Source organism: Aethalodelphis obliquidens, unplaced genomic scaffold (genome assembly GCF_003676395.1).
Source record: "Aethalodelphis obliquidens isolate GAN/ISIS:26980383/991018 unplaced genomic scaffold, ASM367639v1 scaffold93, whole genome shotgun sequence".
Lineage (NCBI taxonomy): Eukaryota > Metazoa > Chordata > Mammalia > Artiodactyla > Delphinidae > Aethalodelphis > Aethalodelphis obliquidens.
Window position 1 is genome coordinate 1,500,513 of NW_020838037.1, and position 19,943 is coordinate 1,520,455.

Sequence of the window (19,943 nt, forward strand, 5' to 3'; positions counted from 1 at the left end):
ATGAGTTTTTGAGATCAAATACTCAATAGTGTCTTCTGAAGGATATGAATTAGTGTAGTTCTAACATTTAGGTTAATGTTCACATTTAAAGTCTAAAAGTTTAAAATATTACCAATGGACACATGCTTTAGGAACCCTTTTTCTTTGGGACTTAAAACTCAATATCAAACTGTTGATGAGCCCTGTGATAAAGTACTTTTTGATTTTTTAAAAGTGCGAATTTAGTTTTCCTCACTTAGGGCACCTAACTAGTCGGCAGTTCTTTCAAATGAATATAAAACTAATTGCTCTTTAATGTCAAACAATTTCCTCTTGCTGCTGAGGTTATAGCTACCATACTGGACTGTGTGGAGAATGTTCATTGCTTCACAGTCTGAAAAGCAGGATGCAGAATCACAAAACTATTGAATTGCAGTTCTGGCTCGGAAAGTGAACCCCTCTATATATTTCAGTTATGCTCTAACTTGTTCTACCTTTATTCTTTCCTGGTGAAGGATGACTCTTGTGTAATTCTTTATTTTTAAAGGGGTCTTGTGACAATTAATCAGACAATGTGTTTTAAAGGTGAAATTTGTGAAATATGAATTAGCTTATAGAAAGTTTCAGAATACATTTCAAGTGTATGTGACTTATTGGTTACTTGATGAATAGAGCTTCCTGTGAGCTCTAGGTTTGTTTTCTGGACTTTGGAAATATCATACCTTCACTAGCATTTGATAACTGTTGGCTTGATTTTAACACTTTGCAGTGGAACCTGAAGAGACCAATCTTGTTCTGGTTCAGGCAGGAATGTCTACATTGAATTTGCCCTTGGCTTTCGATATATACACTCAATATCTTGTGAACTCAAAGGGAAGGGCATGACATGATTTCATGTGAAGCCCATTATGGAATAAATTCTAGCTTTTGTGTTTTGTTGTGTAGGAAAAAATGATGTTGTTGCATTAAGTTTAAATTTACTGTGTTCAGCAGAGTTGTAAGAACTTCACATTATTGGTGAATACTTTAATATATGTTAAAATAGTTTACTGATTGCTTCACCAATAACTTAAAATATATTTACCAGTAAATACAACCAACAGGGATATAAGTAACTCTCAAAATAGTTCTCAAAACAACATGTCTATTGTATAACAGCATCAGGCTTAAGAGAATAATCATGGCAGATACTGAAGTCAGTGTTATTTTTTATAAAATAGGACATTGTATTCTGAATTTTTATCTTTTTGAAATTATCAAGTATTGGTTTCTCCCATTGTTTGGAAATTGCATTATTAATGAAATAGAGAAACATTTGACATCATATATGCTTCTTTGAATGTAACTGCAAATTTAAAAGACAACAGTAGACATTTAAAAATTGGTATGTGCCCACATGAAAAAAAACTTCAGGTTTATGTAAGTAAATTTTCAATAGATTGATTTGCTTACCCCATAAACAAGTTCCCCTACCATCCCATTCCAGATTTTTGTGTCTGCATCCCTTGCTCCATATTTTCCATCAGGGACAATGGCAATTTTATACTTGATACCAATATGTTTTGCAATTTCAGATGCCAAATCTACACAGTATCCTTCATACTTGTCATTTCCTTCAAACATTTCATGATTTTTCTTGTACATAACATATGGGGATTCCTATAATGAGAGAAGTAGAACTGTAAGGGAGAAATTATAAAACATTCAAAAACTTCATGCAACTTTTCAGTTTCAGAATTTAACAAAATATTATATTTAGTATTAGTACACACACTGATTTTGTGTGGCAAGAAATTGATAGTAAAACAGATGAATGTATAAATGTGCTTAGAAGTATATTAAGTTGCTTTACATTGGATACTAAAAATTAAATCTTTAAAATAATTTTCTCTTGAGTGATTATTACATACCTAGCACTGTGACTGTGATAGGAAAAATATACATTAATAATAGACTAGAGAAGCATAAATTATCATTTATGGCAATGAAATTACTATTTCCAAAGTATCTCATGACCTGAAGACTATTTAGGAGTCAGCTTCGTGTAATAAAAGACTCATTCAAAGTCACAGTTCTCCGTATTCTGCATCTTATTTAGCCACATTCAACTGAGACTTTCTTTAGGAAAAGAGCTCTATCATTCTTCTTTGCTCTTTAGCATTTAGCAATATGTCTTTCTCAGAGTAGGCATTATTAGCAAGTTCAAAGAAGAAATGAATTAGTAGTTTTTAAAATTTTATATACTAATTTACATTAAATTGGCTTTCCTAAAATTGTCCTATATTTTGGCTTTAATTAGGGCTGTGTTCCATGAATTTTTATTCTATTATAAAATATGTTTCTAATGGAAACTAATAATTTTTCCCCAGTTGTGACAATCACACACTTCAAGTAATATTCCCATTTAGTTTCTGAAGCAAGTAAGACAAAATAGCATGAAGAATTATTGTGAAAATCCTTATAAAATGAAAAAGATTACTGTTAACTAATAATAACTGAACAGTTTTCAGTACACATACACACACACACACACACACACACACACACACACCTCTAAACCAAACCATTTAAAGTCTGTGAAACTAAAGAGACATGTTAGCAAAAAAGCACTTGATTTTATAAATAAAACCTAATGCCACCAACTCAAAGATAGGCCTGGCGAACACGCAGTACCTACAGAACTCCTGGTCACACTTCAGATTTTTTAATCATTTGCAGACAAGGAGTGACCACTTTTGACCACAGTGTCATTGAAGTAATGATTCATATTTTATAAAATTGTACTGAGACATTTAGTAATTTTAATACAAATCTTTTCTTTTCTCCCAGAAATCTGTAGTTGGGAAAGTTGAACTTGCTCTTAAAACTCTGGATTAGAAGGTAATTTACTTTGTATTACATGGCAGTCTACACTAATTCTGATTTTGTTTTTAAGTACTTTGTAAATGTAGAAACTATTTCTAAAAACTTAATAAAACTGTACATTACATGATATATGATTCGCTCATAGAGATGCCTAAATAACTCTATTGTGGGAAATTGTATAGCATTGCTCCTTGTATTGTTTTCTTAAATCCTGCCTTAGGTAGACACGGCCAAGTGACCCAGAAGTCTCTCACTTCTTCCTTGAATTTGATGAATATTCTAACACTGGACTTGGGTAAAGAAAGTTTCTCCACCAACAAAATAAAGGCCGCTAATTGTCTCTTTAGATAGATGAAAATTATTTGTTAACTTACAGAAAACATTCTCCAAATATGAAGCATTTTTCAAATTATGAATGTGGTTATGAAAATCGGTGAGTTGTTGCAATACATTGTTAACTTCTAAGCTATGCTGTGGAATATTAGTAGTTAAAATGAACTAATCCTTTCATTATTTCTTGAAATAGCTAGTTAAAATATGGAAGAATATGTATAAAAAAGCAAGAATCACACATTTGCAAAATGCTTAACATTCTAATTGAAATGGCTGTTAGTATAACAAACGAGAGGTTTTCAAAAGGAATATTGCTAAGGTTCACATTTGGTACTAAGGTTGATAAATTCTAAAGTGTCTGAAATATTTGAACACATGAATTTTAGCCCTCAGATATGTATACTACCATATTAGCTTGTGTACAGAAGTTTCTCTAGCTAGCATTATCATCTAATTTGCAAAATCCCCTGTACATTGTATAGTGAACAATTTGCATCATTCAAAGCTGCATTTTTAGTATTTACTTAAATATTTGTTAAACACCCACTGTGTGCCAGGCAGCTTTCTGGGAACTAGGGGTACACAAATAAATAAAATATCCCCTTCGTCCTCTTGTGATTAAGGTTAAATTCTTTTTAATAAAGGTAAAGGAGTGAGAGTGGTAGGGGACAATAATAAAATATAGTAGTAAAAAATAATATTAGCCCTCACTTATTTAGTGCTTACTCTGTGTCAGTTACAGAGTTCTAAGTTCTTAATTGTTCTTTAATTGTGCTCTTTTATTTACTTTTCACACTGCCATTTTGAGGTAGGCATTTCCCATTTTGCAGATGGAAAATTTAAGCTTAGTTTCAACAACTTGCTCAATTTCACAGAACTAGCAGGAGTGAGAGTTGAACCTATATTTTGAAATATCTGGACATTTTTGAAGCTATTGTTGCATCTGTCAAAATATATGCAACCATTTGAGATTTCATATGATTTAACAAGCAAGGTGACAAGATTAGATAAATGAATTTCTATATTTTTAGTGAATGAAATTCTCTATATGAAATCTTGAGTAAACAATGTAGATAAAATCGTTCCATATTTCCTCATTGTGTCTGGTACTCAATAAATATAAGGCATTCAATAAATATAAAGATCTCCTTGTCTATCAGTGCTTCCTAAGTAAGAATATCATGGAAAAGTAATTGTATTGGAACTTCTTATTCAGATCTTCAAAAGGAAAGTAAATATTGACAAGTTCCAGGTCACCTCTTCTGAAACAGGTACATGTATATATAAATACAAATTTATTTAGTGTTTTCATCTTTTTCAGTTTCCTTTTTGGATAGCAGGGGCACATCAGGTCTTTGTTTTCCTGACAAACGAACCAATAAAGGCTAGAGAAACCTTCAGCTTACCGAAGATGTTGATTAGAAATTTAGCTAGGCTTTTTGCACAAACAAGGGCATGCATAATTGTTGATATTCAGATATTGGTGCATGGAAATTAAGAGAAATAAGATGATCACACTCAGGAAGATGGAAGAACAAAGGGAGAGAATTGCTAGGCATTTCTTGCAGGAAACCTCTCACAGTTGCTCAGCTCTTCCCAATTTCTTTGAGTGTGTCACATTTTCCTTTTCTTCCACATCAAATCCAAATTAGCAGCAAATCCTCAACACTTTCCCAACCTCTTCATTTGCCCCATCTTGAATCTGATAATTTATCCCCAAGTAGCCCTTCAAACACTGCATACTTGAGGAGATTCAATACAAAGTTTGGGGGCTACTACAGGTGAAGAAAATACCAAATCTTTTCAATATAATAAAAAACGAGTTATAGCCAATCATTAAGGGGTATTTGTGGGCCGCTTTTGTTACGCAACCTTATGGAGCCCCAAGTGTTCAACTGTGAATAAAAATGGAATATAACCTACCATCTTTGTTATCAACTACTTTGTTCTGTGGGACAATAATTCCTTAGAAGTTATTTGAAATGCACTACTTCTTAGTGACTATGAGTTTATTACCACAATTTCCATAATGCATAGTGTTCTACATCTGCTCTGCAATTTCAGGAAAGAAATCAATCTCCGTTTAAAACTACTACATTAGGGTTTGCTTATGAAAATGTTTGTGTAAATGAATTAAGATGATTTTCAATCAGTAAAGTATCATTTTCCTATTGAGGAAATTCTTGTTTGTATTTAGCAAAAGTAAAACTATTGAAATATATATATTTATTAGAAAAGCTTTAAGATTTTCTAAACATCACAAATATAATCATTAAAATTGCTACTTGAAAACAGTTAAAATAATAAAATCAGTAGCATCAACAAAGGTTATTTGCTATGTGGATATTTGTTTTTCTCCAAAGATCTCAATGTAGATAATTTATCCCATGTGTAAAATTCTTAAAAGTGAATATTAAAATGTTATTATTCAATACATAAAAAATGAGTAAATTTAATGGTGGCACAGTTTTAAACTTATTAAAAATAACATTTAAAAACATTGAATTATAAGCTTTTTGGAGACAGGTGTATGTATGGGGAAGATTAATATCTGGTACAGGAAGAAAATAAAAGTATCTATTTTCTGTATCGGTATATACATATATGTGTATATAAATATGCATGTGTATATTGTATACACACATGCATCTATGTATACTGCATTTACAAAATTCTACATAGAAGAGATAAAATATCAAACAACTCATAAAATGTATAAAAAATATTCCTCTGGTACAAGGAAGAAAATAAAAATATCTGTATTTTCTGTATCGGTATATACATATATGTGTATATAAATATGCATGTGTGTATTGTATACACACATGCATCTATGTATAGTGCATTTACAAAATTCTACATAGAAGAGATAAAATATCAAACAACACATAAAAAGTATAAAAAATATTCCTGGAAGGACTAAGTGGTATAAGTAAAATTGCTTTAAGGTTTATAATGTAATTCTGAGTCTACGGTGAATAAATTTGGATTTTATGCAAAAATTTCCAAAAGGATTGTTATGTTCCTATGATGGCAAGAAGTACATTCTTACTTTAGTAATGCATCATCAACCTCTTTACCTTCAGTGGTAAAGATTTGGGGAAAAATGGGCTTGGCTGAAATATAACTGCATCATCTCTCTTTTTCCAGAGAGTTCAGCCAAAGTAGTGAGATTACAGACGAAATCACCACTACGACGTCTACTGCAAACTGCCTTTTCCTCAATTGCTGCACTTACCCAAACCACATGGCACAGATTTGGCTTCCTTAGGTTGTTTATTTTGAATGTAAAATGTTAAACCACTGTATGGTTACAGTCTCATAAATTTTGCAAATTTTTAGTCACTAAGACTTAGAAAAAATGATGAGCATCTGAATCTAGAACTTTAGACCCTTCAACTTTGTAGTCATGATTCTCATGTGATGATATTGTCAATTTTACTTTTATTTAGATTTAGTTAAGTTATATTCAGTATGACTATATTCAGGAAGAATACATTAGTCATTAAAATGAAGATCACATGTAGATATAAAACAAATAGATTTCAGAAATTCAAAAAGCTAAAGACACTTTTTATTTAAGAATGATATCTACTATACTTATCATGTTTCTTGTCTGCTTTCTCTCACTAGAATGAAAGTTCAATTGAGAGTGCAGGATTTTTGTCTGTTTTGTTGGCTAACATATCCCCGGGCTTATAACTGTGCCTAGCAAATAGCAGACGCTTAATAAATATTTATGAATGAATAAATGAATTTCTCAATCAACTTTATTTAACAGTATCATATACTATTACAGTGTATCAACATGTAAATAACAATATACACAAAGGAAAAACAAATGGGAGAACAGCAAGGCCATATCAATTTCGATCAAAATGAGTGAGTTCCAGTGCCACAACACTCTCAGCCTTCTTTTGTGTCTAGATATCTGTCTTGCACATAGTTTAATATCTAACCAATTCCATTGCTGTTGGAAGTTTTCAACTGAATTTGAGGGGTTATTATACACTGGTGCCAATATCTCATTCATTTATAAGGAAGAATATTTCTTTCAAAATGAATGAGATGATGGAGATGTCATAGGTCCTGGAATATCATTTTCAACAAAAGCAAATATAAGGAAGGATTCTAGTTTTTTTTTTTTTGAATTATTGAAGTTGCAAAGGTCAGAGGCATTATTTATATGGAGACTACATTTTTATATAAAAGACAGATACTAGTATTGCACTATTTTGATTGCAAAAATATTGGTGATATCACTGTCAAAGAACAGATAACTTTACAGAATAGTCGTTATGTATATAGGAAACAATTGGATTCTTCAGTAATTTGTACTTATTTTTTGACAGCATGCTTCCTGAAAAACAGCCATGCTTGCAAAACTAATTCAATATTTTGGTTTTAAGAATTATATCTCCAGCTCCTTTAATAACAGAAAAAAAGGAGATTCTCTACATTATATTTATAATGCACATTAAAACACTTTATTTCACATATAACAGGCAAAATTTCAAAAAATCTTTAAAGAAAACAACTACGTGTATTCAGAAAAGAAGGACACAAATTCACAGATATTTACTTTTAGAAAATCTACGCTTGGAATTAGAAGTATGATAATTCCATCATTTACATACAATGACCTCATTTCCAGATATGGGAATGGATACATCAGAATTAAGCGACTCTTTTTCAACATCTATTTTCTTGAAAAAGATGAGGATTAATTCTTCTTTTGTTTTAGTATCTCAGGAAAGTCACAGAACTTAAAAACTTTTTTTTCTGGTTGTCCAGAGTTGGTCATCCAAGAAGAATCCCACATGAAAAATTAGCTTAAATTTACTACACAGGAGAAAAAGACTTGAGCTTTAGTTAGGAATGGTCGAACAGCGTGGAGCTCATTTCTTTCTTGATCAATTCCTTAAAATAGGATTCTTCATCAGAGGCTGAAAAGAGGAGGACTGAACTGAAGTATGACTTTCCATTACTGTCTTTTTTAGGAATGTATATATATATGTATATTATATATATACATACATATATATATTTAAGTCCCATGCAAATATTACACAATTAAGTTAGAAGATATATATTTTGCATCCTTACACAAAAACTGCTGTTGGTTGGTTTGCATTCTAAAATTATAAACTTCCAACTAAGTCTTGGCAGATTAACATTAAGTTTCTAGCTGGTGATGCAACACTGATAAAATTAACTGCAACATTATGAAAGCTTTTCTCTGGCATTTTCATGCTTTGACCTCCATGTCAAAATTTTGGAAATAACTTGACATTACTAAAAGCATAAAATTAAAATTACACAAGCTAAAAACTAAATTACATAAAATACTTCCACTTTATTTAGAGTAAGGGCTTCAAAAGTAGTTAAAAATGTGTTCTGCCTAACGAGACAGTGAGCTGAGGATATACAACTTTAAATTAGATAGAAAAGGTTACCGATTGTTGATCTCCTTTGACTAGCATTGACTCTAAAAAGCATGTTTGAATTTAGAAGAGAAAAATATGAGGCATCATATTATTTAAAAGATAAGTTCACGAGAATCTCTTTGAAAAAGCAGCCTTAAAATTTAGAGTATTTTTCATTTTATGATGTGACTGAATGAATATCATTTTTCTTAATTCCTAGGAGAATTCCAGTACATTTTATTGTGTATTTGTCACAGGTCAATGAGAAAAATAATCGGTATAAAAACCCCTTTTTGCATTAAAATTAAATATAAAATAAATTTATTTCTAAAGCATAGTTGTGTAAAGCATACTCATTAAAATCTTCACATTCATACCTCCACTATTATAAACAGACAATGCAAATCATTATTAAATGGATAAAGTACCTGAAAATTATAATTTTAAACACTATTAACGATTATTACATTGGTGTTTTAAAAACATAATAACAACAATGATATGATGTTTACTAATGGATATTTTTATGTGATTAGTTGTTGATCTTTTTCATGTTTATTTGTCCTTTGAAATCTTAGCATTTCATACATTTCCAACTAGAGAGCTTCAATTTTTAACACCTGAGCATTTTTCCAAGAACAGTAATGCAACAAAAGATAATACAAATAAAAGTACTAAATGTACTCAAAGTTCAAGACAAACTTATTCAAAGCCTCGATAGACTTTTGTGGATCAGAACACCCATGCCACCATCACTAAGATGCAGCTTTCATCCTCCCTGTTCACTGTAGCTGGGGAATTAAAATTGCCTGTGGACAAAATGGAACATCATAAAGCACAGACCAAAACTTACCATAATAGTGGTTACAACCACTGTTCTGTTCTCAATAGCTGCTGTGTCATTGCCAAGAGTGGGCATATCTTGAATTAAGACTAATTTATCCATATCATTCCAGTACCCAACCTGCCAAATACAGAAAATTACTGAAAACACATTTTAGAAGAGTTTTCTTTAGTTCTTATCAGAGCAATGAGAGGTATTAATAAGTAAGCAAACAAAACAAATTTATAAAGCACACAGTAATGTGTTTGGAAGTTTTCTTAATTGATAATGAGCCAGTTTTCCTGATGCTAATGATACTGCCTAGTTATACATTTGGCAAATTTGCAATTTACAATCATGGAGTAGCCAAGACATTGAGAATGGATGAGTTCAAAAAAGAAGGTGGATACAGATGGAATACCATTTGTGTTGATCCTCTTGTAGTGAGATTGATTGGCACCTTCTGTAACTAATTTACATGATTTTATCAATAATGTTACAGGTTTTATGGTAAAGGGAAGAGTCAGATTTACATAGGGTACACATACAAGATGTTTTCAAGAAAAAAGACTTGTGTATTTTTAAAGCAATATGGAAATAGTTTTTGGTTTCACATAACCTAGCCACTAGTCTCACCATTTTTAAATGCTAAATACATCAGATGTTAATATTAATGATTACTTAACATTTTCACTTTTGAAATTTTTTAATTTTTTCACTTTAAATCCTTATATTACTTCTCATTTAGATGTGGAACAAACTCCTTTCCATAAAATATATGAAGTAATTAGTTAAACACTTTACAAAGTAAATAAATGGGGTCCTAAAGGAAATTTAAGGTTCTTTTTATCATGCAGACCACTAAGTAATACTAATGGCTACCACTTCTTGCCTGCTTGCTCTCTGGCAGACACTGTAATGAATACTGTTTAAAAAATATATGCATCTTAAAGTTTACACACATAGCAAATGTAAAGGTAGGTGCAATTACCAGTCCATATACTTTGCTATTATGCTACATAAACTCCCAAAATGGGTGTTCGTTTAATGCTTGCCAAACTTCTTTCTTGAATTTCTGGCTGCAGTTGATAAAACTCATATTTCCAATAAAATGTATGTAATTGCTCACTGGTCTGTAATCACTATTTGTCCCAATATGTTTTGAAAGTCTCTCTTGCTTCCTCCAAGTTCTTAACTTTCATGTTAGTATTTGTGAACATTTTAAAATAAAGTAAGCATTAGCATATCAGAAAGAGACAGTATATTATTCACAAATATTCAATAACAGAATAGACATAAAAAAGAATTTTCATTAATATGGTTTGCTATATTGCTTAGTTTGATCCAAAATTATGAGTATAAATCAATTCAGCAATTATTTTCAATTGCGCATTTGAATTTATTTATAGCTAATATTTATTTAATGAGTCAGTGAAAAATTTAATTAAAACAAAACAAGTATGACTTTGAGACCTATCCTCTCTTCAAATCCTACATGTACTTAAAAAATAACTTAAAAAACATAGTTGCTCCCTGTTAGTTTTCCTTTCCACATGACAGTTATACAACATAAAAATAGGTTTCACAGTTTAGTACTCCGTTACGATGCAGCCACCTTCCAGATCTCAGCAGCCCATTTTCTGGGAAAGCATTTTTTCTTTATTAATGAGTTCCCACAACAGAAAAACTACAGATCTGGGACACATTCTGGAGAGTCTTCGGATGTTGACAAGACCTTGACATTTTGCAGTTAAGAACAACCTGTGTGTTCATGACTATCTCCCCCCACCCAAAGATAAATGATTTAGAAGTACTGGCAAATTAAAATAATAGGCAAAATTTTACCCAACTGTATCTATTTGCCTTATATCTACTTGAAATTCTGGTGAAAAAGAAGACCATGGTTTGTGTATGGAGTCATGGTTTGTGCATAGATCTCATGTGGGTCATGGACTTTTTGGGAAGTAGGACAGTATGGGGTGAACAGTGATATAAGGGTCACTTTTTAAAGAAAGGAATATTAAAGTTTATACCTAGAACTTCATATGAGATAGAGTTTTTCTCTCCAATTTTTCACAACATTTTACAATTTACTAGGGACACTTCCCATGCCTGATCTCATTTAATTAGACAGGGAAAGAGGCACTTTTTTCCTAGAGACAGAAATTCGGTGAAAAATAATTTTGTAATGTTAAAGCAAAAACATGGAAGCATTTAAATTGCTAACTGGCAGGAAATGTCAGAGAAGTATTTGTCTTCTTTGGATTCCTAAAGGTGAATTGTGCACAAATATAACCATAATATAATATATGAGTAAATATCTCCATATTTATGGTGGACTTTGCCTGCAATGTAGGGATTATGTAGAGATGGAGGGGCTATGAGAAGCCTCTGTTCTACTCAAAGTTGGTTCCTGGGAGAGCTGGTTTGACCAGACCTGTCCTGAAAGATATGGCTTAGTTCTCATACCAACCCTCAAGGGAAAAGTTATGGGCCCTGGGACTGATGATATTTTGTAACAGTTACGAGAATAGCTTTGAAGCTAGATGAGCCTTAGTCTCCACCCCAGCTCCATCTCTTTCTAGTTTAACATCCCTGAGCAGGTTACTTAGTTTCTCTGAGCCTTACTTTTCTCTTCTATAAAATGAGAAAAATACATGTTACTTTCAGGTTGCTGTAAGGATTAAATATTAAAATGCACATCAGTTTCCCTTTACTGTGTCTGGTGTATAACCTGCTCTCAGTAAATACAATTTTTATGATTAAGAATTCCTGAAACCACGCAAGCCTGGTTTTAGAGCATTCTTGAGAGATCACTGGAATGGCAAGAAGATTCCACCATACTTAGGAGCTGAGACTTCAGAAAGAGCTTTGTGGCTTCTGCTTAATGAGACTCTCACTCACTTTCCCTGTTACGGAAGTCAGACAAACTGATGGGTTAACTCTCTGATCTATTTTCAAAGATAGCTCTCTTACTGGCAAGTGTTCAATTTAAAAGAATGGTTGCTCGCTTTTCAGACATATTGCCAAGTCTCACCAGCAGAGTGTTTCTCATGGTAGTTCATTTTTAAGTTTAATATTCCTGACAGAGTGCCCAAGAAAAACAAAGATGGATGAGTCTACACCATTTCACATTTCATATTTCTTTTAAGAGTCTTAGACAAATGTCAGCTGAGTGTGAAGATGTACCGTTCCTCACTTTTCCAACTTACTCTTTAACTTTCTCCTCTAAAAACCTTAATTTTTGTTACCATCATGTTTCAATAGGCCATGAAAAGATTCAGTGCCGTAAGTAGCCCACTTGATGTTACCACTAGTTACCACCAGCTTCCTTTTTCCATTATTCTTTCTTTTATAAAGAGATCATTTTACTTTTTGTACTTACTGTTTTGTGAAATATGGAATTGTCTTTTGCATTTTAGAAAGGTTCTACTTAAATGGCTAATTTTGCAGAGTCTGGTTTGTGGCAGGCTGGTCACCAGTTAGCCAATGATTTTAAGGACTTATGGAATATTCTGTCTGCTCCACAGCTAGCAGAGGGACTTTGCTTAAAATGGGCTTCTTTGTTTCTTGTTGCTGGTTGCGTGCTGACAGAGTGGGTGAAATTGGTGTTTACACGGAACCTCCTAACTTTCTTCTTGGGAGCATGTCAGTCCCTTTCTTCGGGTAGTACCCTTAAAAGAGCCCATCATACAGCTTGGCTTTCAAGCTGTCATTCCATCTCTTGCCCTTACTTGATCTGGATCAGATAGGCTCCTGCTTACCCTATATTAGCTGGCAGCCTGCACTAAAGGAGATGCCACTAAAAGGCTGAAAAGCTAGAGGTGGTTTGCATGGCAGCTCCAAATCTCTCCTCACACATATGCAGAAGCACATGCTATGACAGACTGGAGCAAAACACAGCTTGGAAAGTCTTTGCCATCTTCCATGTATGACTTTAATTATCCTGCATCCAGCCTATCCTCAGGTTCTTGCCTCTACCATTTCTACCTATCCAAACTAACTTCATGACTAACTTTAAATCTCCACCATGCAGCCTTCTTTGATTTGTTTTCCTCCAGCTGGAAGTGATCTCTTCCTCTTTAGACTTTCCACATGCTTTCTCTTTAACTGTCGTATGGAACTTACTATATTCTATGCTACTAGAAAATAAACTCCTTTACAGCAGAGTCTACTCAGGCAGGGTACTAGGTAGAAGGGTTCTGGAGTCAGACATATCTGAATTAAAAATCTTTGTTTTCTCACTTGTAGGCCTTAGACAAGTAACCATAGCCTATTGCACTGTAACTTTCTCACTAGAAAAAAGGAGATAATTGTACTCTGTTACAGGCTTATTGTGAGGATTAAATTACACCAAGTCCAGTGGTTGGGACATAGCAGGCATTTCATAAATTGTAACTATCATTATTATACTAACAAAGGAAAGTATATTTGGGAAAGTTTTTTTAAACAGCCAAGTGTTGAAACAAATAGTTTTTAGATAATGTAAGTTGAGCATGTCTTTCCTTGAGCATCCTAGCTAATGCTAGAGAAAAGAATGTTAAAAAATTATATGTGTTAAGTATAAAATGTTTATAGCCAATTGCTGTGGTGGAATTATATTGTTCCATTATATAAAGTACTTTTTGGACATTGGGAAAACTATGCTTAGTCACATCATAAGAAGACTTGCAGAGTTACTTTCTGAAATCCAAAAGTCTTTCATCATCAGCTTCCTAAACAACCTCCCTGGCTCCTCAGTTGATGTTCTTAGGTGTTTCTCTCCCTCTTCAACCTAACAATAATCTTAACAATATTATCTTCCATCTCCTCTTTTCTTTGCTCATTTGAATGTTTACTTGCTTATTTCAGGAACATTTAGCTTGTTCTAAATATGCCCTTTAGAAGTAGTCTTCTTTGTTCTCTCTCTAATAGTTTCATAAATGACCACATGGAAGTGAGTAAGTCTCTTACCTACATTGTGTGCTTTCCTGAAGAGTACATTATGGGTTCTGTGGGATTTTTTTGCTAAGCCTTTAAAAATATTGCTTCTATTTTGGATAAAGGATGTAAACAACATGTAAATTAGTTCATTTCAGCTTTGGTACACCACTAAATATCAGTCATAGGACACAAGAATTTATTTCAGCATGAATTATCAAGAAAGTATTATTTGTAAGTGTAGTTGACCCTTAATCAACACAGGTTTGAACTGCTCAGGTCCACTTTTACACGGATTCGTTTCATAGTAAATACTACAGTACTATACAATCTGTGGTTGGTTGAATCCTCGGATGTGGAACTGCAGCTATGGAGGAACCACATATATGGAGGGCCCACTAAAATTTAGACCTGGATTTTTGACTGTGTGGAGGGTCAGAGCCCCTAGCTCCCACTTTGTTCAAGGGTCAACCATATTCACAATTTTTAAAAAATGTAGACTATCCAGCTACCTTTCACCTATAAGGCTTTAAAAATGTCAAATGAAAACTAAGAAAACAGTTGAAGTGTGGCTCACCTTTCTAGGTCCTGTGCTCTTTAGCTCAAACACATCCATTGTGTAATTGACCCTACGTCCATAGTGGTCAAACTGAACATTTCCTGTCAGCCCTTGAATTTGAACCTATGAATGAAAAAGAAAATCCACACATGTAATCACTTGCCATTTTAATTACAGAAATCTTGACTTCATCTGCTAGACTTATGACTACACATGGGTATGGAACTATAAATTATAAGCAACTCACTAAAAAACCATGGGATATTTGAGCTACTGGGATAGAATCTGAAAGAGGAATATCAAAGTAATATATAAGCAATTCTGTTATGTGTTTGGGAGATGAACATGTTTTATTTATTTATTTTTTATTATGAAGTTCCCATTGTAACTAACAGAATACTCCCTCAAAATTGTTTATAGGAATGGAAATATGGTTTGTTTTATAGTTACTTTTCTGTTTTATCTGCATATACACATAACAGATTAAATAGCCCTGATAACCACATCGGATCATATTTCTCCTCATTAATATTAAAATTAAGATATAAGAAATCCAGAAAAATAAACATATTTTTGAAAATATTCAAGTGTACTTTATTCCAAATTTCCTTTAATTCATTTATACTTAACTTACGTTCTGAATCCATGGCATTTCAGAACATTTAAGATGTAATACTAAAAATACAGACATATCACATTAATCACTTGAAAAATGGTGTTAGTATTAACTATAAAAGACTAAAGTAAACAAACAATCCAAGGTTACAGGCAATTTAAAGATCTACTGAGAAGAGACCTTCAAGATGGTGGAGGAGTAAGACGTGGAGATCAACTTTCTCCCCACAAATACATTAGAAATACATCTACATGTGGAATAACTCCTACAGAACACCTACTGAATGCTGGCAGAAGACCTCAGACTTCCCAAAGGCAAGAAACTCCCCCATGTAACTGGGTAGGACAAAAGAAAAAGGAAAAAACAGAGACAAAAGAATAGGGACAGGACCTGCACCTCTGGGAGGGAGCCATGAAGGAGGAAAACTTTCCACACACCAGGAAGCCCCTTCACTGTCGGAGATGGTGGGTGGTTGGGTGGAAACTTCGGAGCCATGGAGGAGAGCACAGCAACAGGAGTGCAGAGGGCAAAGCAGAGAGATTCCCACACAGAGGATCAGTGCCGACCAGCACTCTCCAACCTGAGAGGCCTGTCTGCTCACCTACCAGGGGGGGGTGGGGTCTGGGAGCTGAGGATCTGGCTTTGGAGGCCAGATCCCAGGGAGAGGACTGGGGTTGGTTGCGTGAACACAGCCTGAAGGGGGCTAGTGCACCACAGCTAGCTGGAGGGAGTCTGGGAAAATGTCTGGAACTGCCTAAGAGGCAAGAGAACATTGTTTCAGGGTGCACAAGGAGAGGGGATTCAGAACACTGCCTAAACAAGCTCCAGAGATGGGCGCGAGCCACAGCTATCAGAGCAGACACCAGAGATGGGCATGAAATGCTAAGGCTTCTGCAGCAACCAACAAGAAGCCTGTGTGCAAGCACAGGTCACTATCCACATCTTCCCTCCTGGAGCCTGTTCAGCTCACCAATTCCGGGGTCCCATGATCCAGGGACAACTTCCCCAGGAGAACACATGGCACACCTCAGACTGTCATGCCGGCCTCTGCCACTGCAGGCTGGCCCCGCATTCCGTACCCCTCCCTCCACCCAGCCTGAGTGAGCCAGAGCCCCCAGTCAGCTGCTTCTTTAACCCCATCCTGTCTGAGCAAAGAACAGACTCCCTCTGGTGACCTACACGCAGAGGCAGGGCCAAATCCAAAGCTGAACCCCAGGAGCTGTGCAAACAAAGAAGAGAAAAGGAAATTTCACCCAACAGCCTCAGGAGCAGCGGATTATATCTCCATAATCAATTTGATGTACCCTGCATCTCTGGAATACCTGAATAGACAACAAGTATTCCCAAAGTTGAGGTGGTGGACTTTGGGAGCAACTGCAGACTTGGGGTTTGCTTTCTGCATCTAATTTGTTTCTGGTCTTCTGTTTATCTTAGTTTAGTATTTAGAGTTTATTATCATTGGTAGATTTGTTTATTGATTTGGTTGATCTCTTCCTCTTATTTTTTAATGGTTGCTCTCTTCCTCTTTTATATATATATATATATATATATATATATATATATATATATATTTCCTTTTTCTCTTTTTGTGAGTGTGTATGAGTATAGTTCTGTGTGTGATTTTGTCTGTAGAGCTTTGATTTTACCATTTGTCCTAGGGTTCTGTCTGTCCCTTTTTTTTTTTTTGTACAGTTTTTAGCATTTGTTATAATTAGTGGATTTTTTTTTTGGTTTGGTTGCTCTCTCTTTCTTTATTATTACTTTTGAATTTTTAATAATTTTTTAAATTTTATTTTAATAACATTATTTTATATTTTTCCTTCTTTCTTTCTTTTTTTCTCCCTTTTCTTCTGAGCCATATAGCTGACAGGATATTTGTGCTCTGGCTGGGTGTCAGGCCTGTGGCTCTGAGATGGGAGAGCCGAATTCAGGACATTGGTCCACCAGAGACCTCCCAGCTCCATGTAATATCAAACAGCAAAAGTTCTCCCAGAGATCTCCATCTCAATGCTAAGACACAGCTCCCCTCAACGACCAGCAAGCTACAGTGCTGGACACCCTATGCCAAACAAGTAGCAAGACAGGAACACCACACCACCTATTAGCAGAGAGGCTGCCTAAAATCATAAGGTCACAGACACCCTACAACAAACAACCGGAAGGAGACTTGCCCACCTGAAAGACAAGATCCAACCTCATCTACCAGAACACAGGCAGCAGTCCACTCTACCAGGAAGCCTACACAGCCCACTGAACCAACCTCACCCACTGGGAAAGGACACCAAAAACTATGGGAACTATGAACCTGCAGCCTGTGAAAAGGAGAACCCAAACACAGTAAGTTAAGCAAAATGAGAAGACAGAAAACAGCACAGCAGATGAAGGAGCAAGGCAAAAACCAACCAGATCTAACTAATGAAGAGGAAATAGGCAGTCTACCTGAAAAGGAATTCAGAATAATGATAGTAAAGATGATCCAAAATCTTGGAAATAGAAGAGAGAAAACACAAGAAACGTTTAACAAGGACCTAGAAGAACTAAAAAGCAAACAAACAATGATGAACAAAACAATAAATGAAATTAAAAATTCTCTAGAAGCAAACAATAGCAGAATAACTGAGGCTGAAGAACAGATAAGTGACCTGGAAGATAAAATAGTGGAAATAACTATTGCAGAGCAGAATAAAGAAAAAAGAATGAAAAGAAATGAGGACAACAATTGTCTCAGAGACCTTTGGGACAACATTTAATGCACCAACCTTCGAATTATAGGGGTCCCAGAAGAAGAATTGAAAAAGAAAGGGACTGAGAAAATAGTTGAAGAGATTATAGTTGAAAACATCCCTAATATGGGAAAGGAAATAGTCAATCAAGTCCAGGAAGCAGAGAGAGTCCCATACAGGATAAATCCAAGGAGAAAAAGCCAAGACACATATTAATCAAACTATAAAAAATTAAATACAAAGAAAAAATATTACAAGCAGCAAGTGAAAAATGACAAATAACATACAAAGGAATCCCCATAAAGGTAACAGCTGATCTTTCAGCAGAAACTCTTCAAGCCAGAGAGAGTGGCAAGACATATTTAAAGTGATGAAAGGGAAAAACCTACAACCAAGATCACTCTATCTAGCAAAGATCTCATTCAGGTTTGATGGAGAAATTAAAATCTTTACAGACCAGTAAAAGCTAAGAAAATTTAGCACCACCAAATCAGCTCTGCAACAAATGCTAAAGGAACTTCTCTAGGCAGGAAACACAAAAGAAGGAAAAGACCTACAATAACAAACTCAAAACAATTGAGAAAATGGTAATAGGAACATATATATGGATAACTACCTTAAATGTAAATGGATTAAAAGCTCCAACCAAAAGACATAGGCTGGCTGAATGGATACAAAAACAAGACCCATATATATGCTGTCTACAAGAGACCCACTTCAGACCTAGGGACACATACAGACTGAAAGTGAGGGGATGGAAAAAGATATTCCATGCAAATGGAAATCAAAAGAAAGTTGGGGTAGCAATACTCATATCAGATAAAATAGACTTTAAAATAAAGAATGTTACAAGAGACAAGGAAGGACACTACAAAATGAGCAAGAGATTAATCCAAGAAGATATAACAATTATAAATATATATGCACCCACCATAGGAGTACCTCAATACATAAGGCAAATGCTAACAGCTACAAAACAGAAAATCGACAGTAACACAATAATAGTAGGGGACTTTAACACCTCATTTACACCAATGGACAGATCACCCACACAGAAAATTAATAAGGAAATAAAAGCTTTAAGTGACAAAATAGACCAGTTAGATTTAATTGATATTTATAGGTCACTCCATTTGAAAACAGCAGATTACATTTTCTCTTCAAGTGGTCATGGAACATTCTCCAGGGTAGATCATATCTTAAGTCACAAATCAAGCCTTGGTAAATTTAAGAAAATTGAAATCATACCAAGTATCTTTCCCGAAACAACACTATGAGACTAGATATCAATTACAGGAAAAAATCTGTAAAAAATAAAAATACATGGAGGTTAAACAATACACTACTAAACAACCAAGTGATAACTGAAGAAAACAAAGAGGGAATCAAAAAATACCTAGAAACAAATGAAAGTGAAAACACAACGACCCAAAACCTATGGGATGCAGCAAAAGCAGTTCTAAGAGGGAAGTTTACACCAATATAATCCTACCTCAAGAAACAAGAAACATTTCAAATAAACAACCTAAACTTACACCTAAAGCAATTAGAGAAAAAAGAACAAAGCAAACCACAAAGTTAGCAGAGGGAAAGAAATCATAAAGAACAGATCAGAAATAAATGGAAAAGAAATGAAGGAAACGATAGCAAAGATCAATAAAACTAAAAGCTGGTTGTTTGAAAAGATAAACAAAATTGA

The 19,943-nt window shown here is 34.2% G+C and overlaps 1 protein-coding gene across 6 annotated transcripts in view; it reads right to left on the bottom strand.

The window, feature by feature from the left end:
* GRIA4 (glutamate ionotropic receptor AMPA type subunit 4) overlaps positions 1 to 19,943 on the bottom strand; it is a 459,907-nt gene that overhangs the window by 60,259 nt on the left and 379,705 nt on the right. For 5 of the 6 annotated variants that reach the window (XM_027095677.1, XM_027095680.1, XM_027095679.1 and 2 more), the window contains 3 exons: positions 14,924 to 15,028; positions 9,457 to 9,567; positions 1,432 to 1,638 (listed from right to left, as the gene is read on the bottom strand). In XM_027095677.1, coding sequence (XP_026951478.1) covers positions 1,432 to 1,638; positions 9,457 to 9,567; positions 14,924 to 15,028 — 423 coding nt within the window. Of the gene's footprint in view, positions 1 to 1,431; positions 1,639 to 8,090; positions 8,124 to 9,456; positions 9,568 to 14,923; positions 15,029 to 19,943 lie in introns of those variants that run through there. The other variant, XM_027095682.1, reaches the window with a different exon arrangement.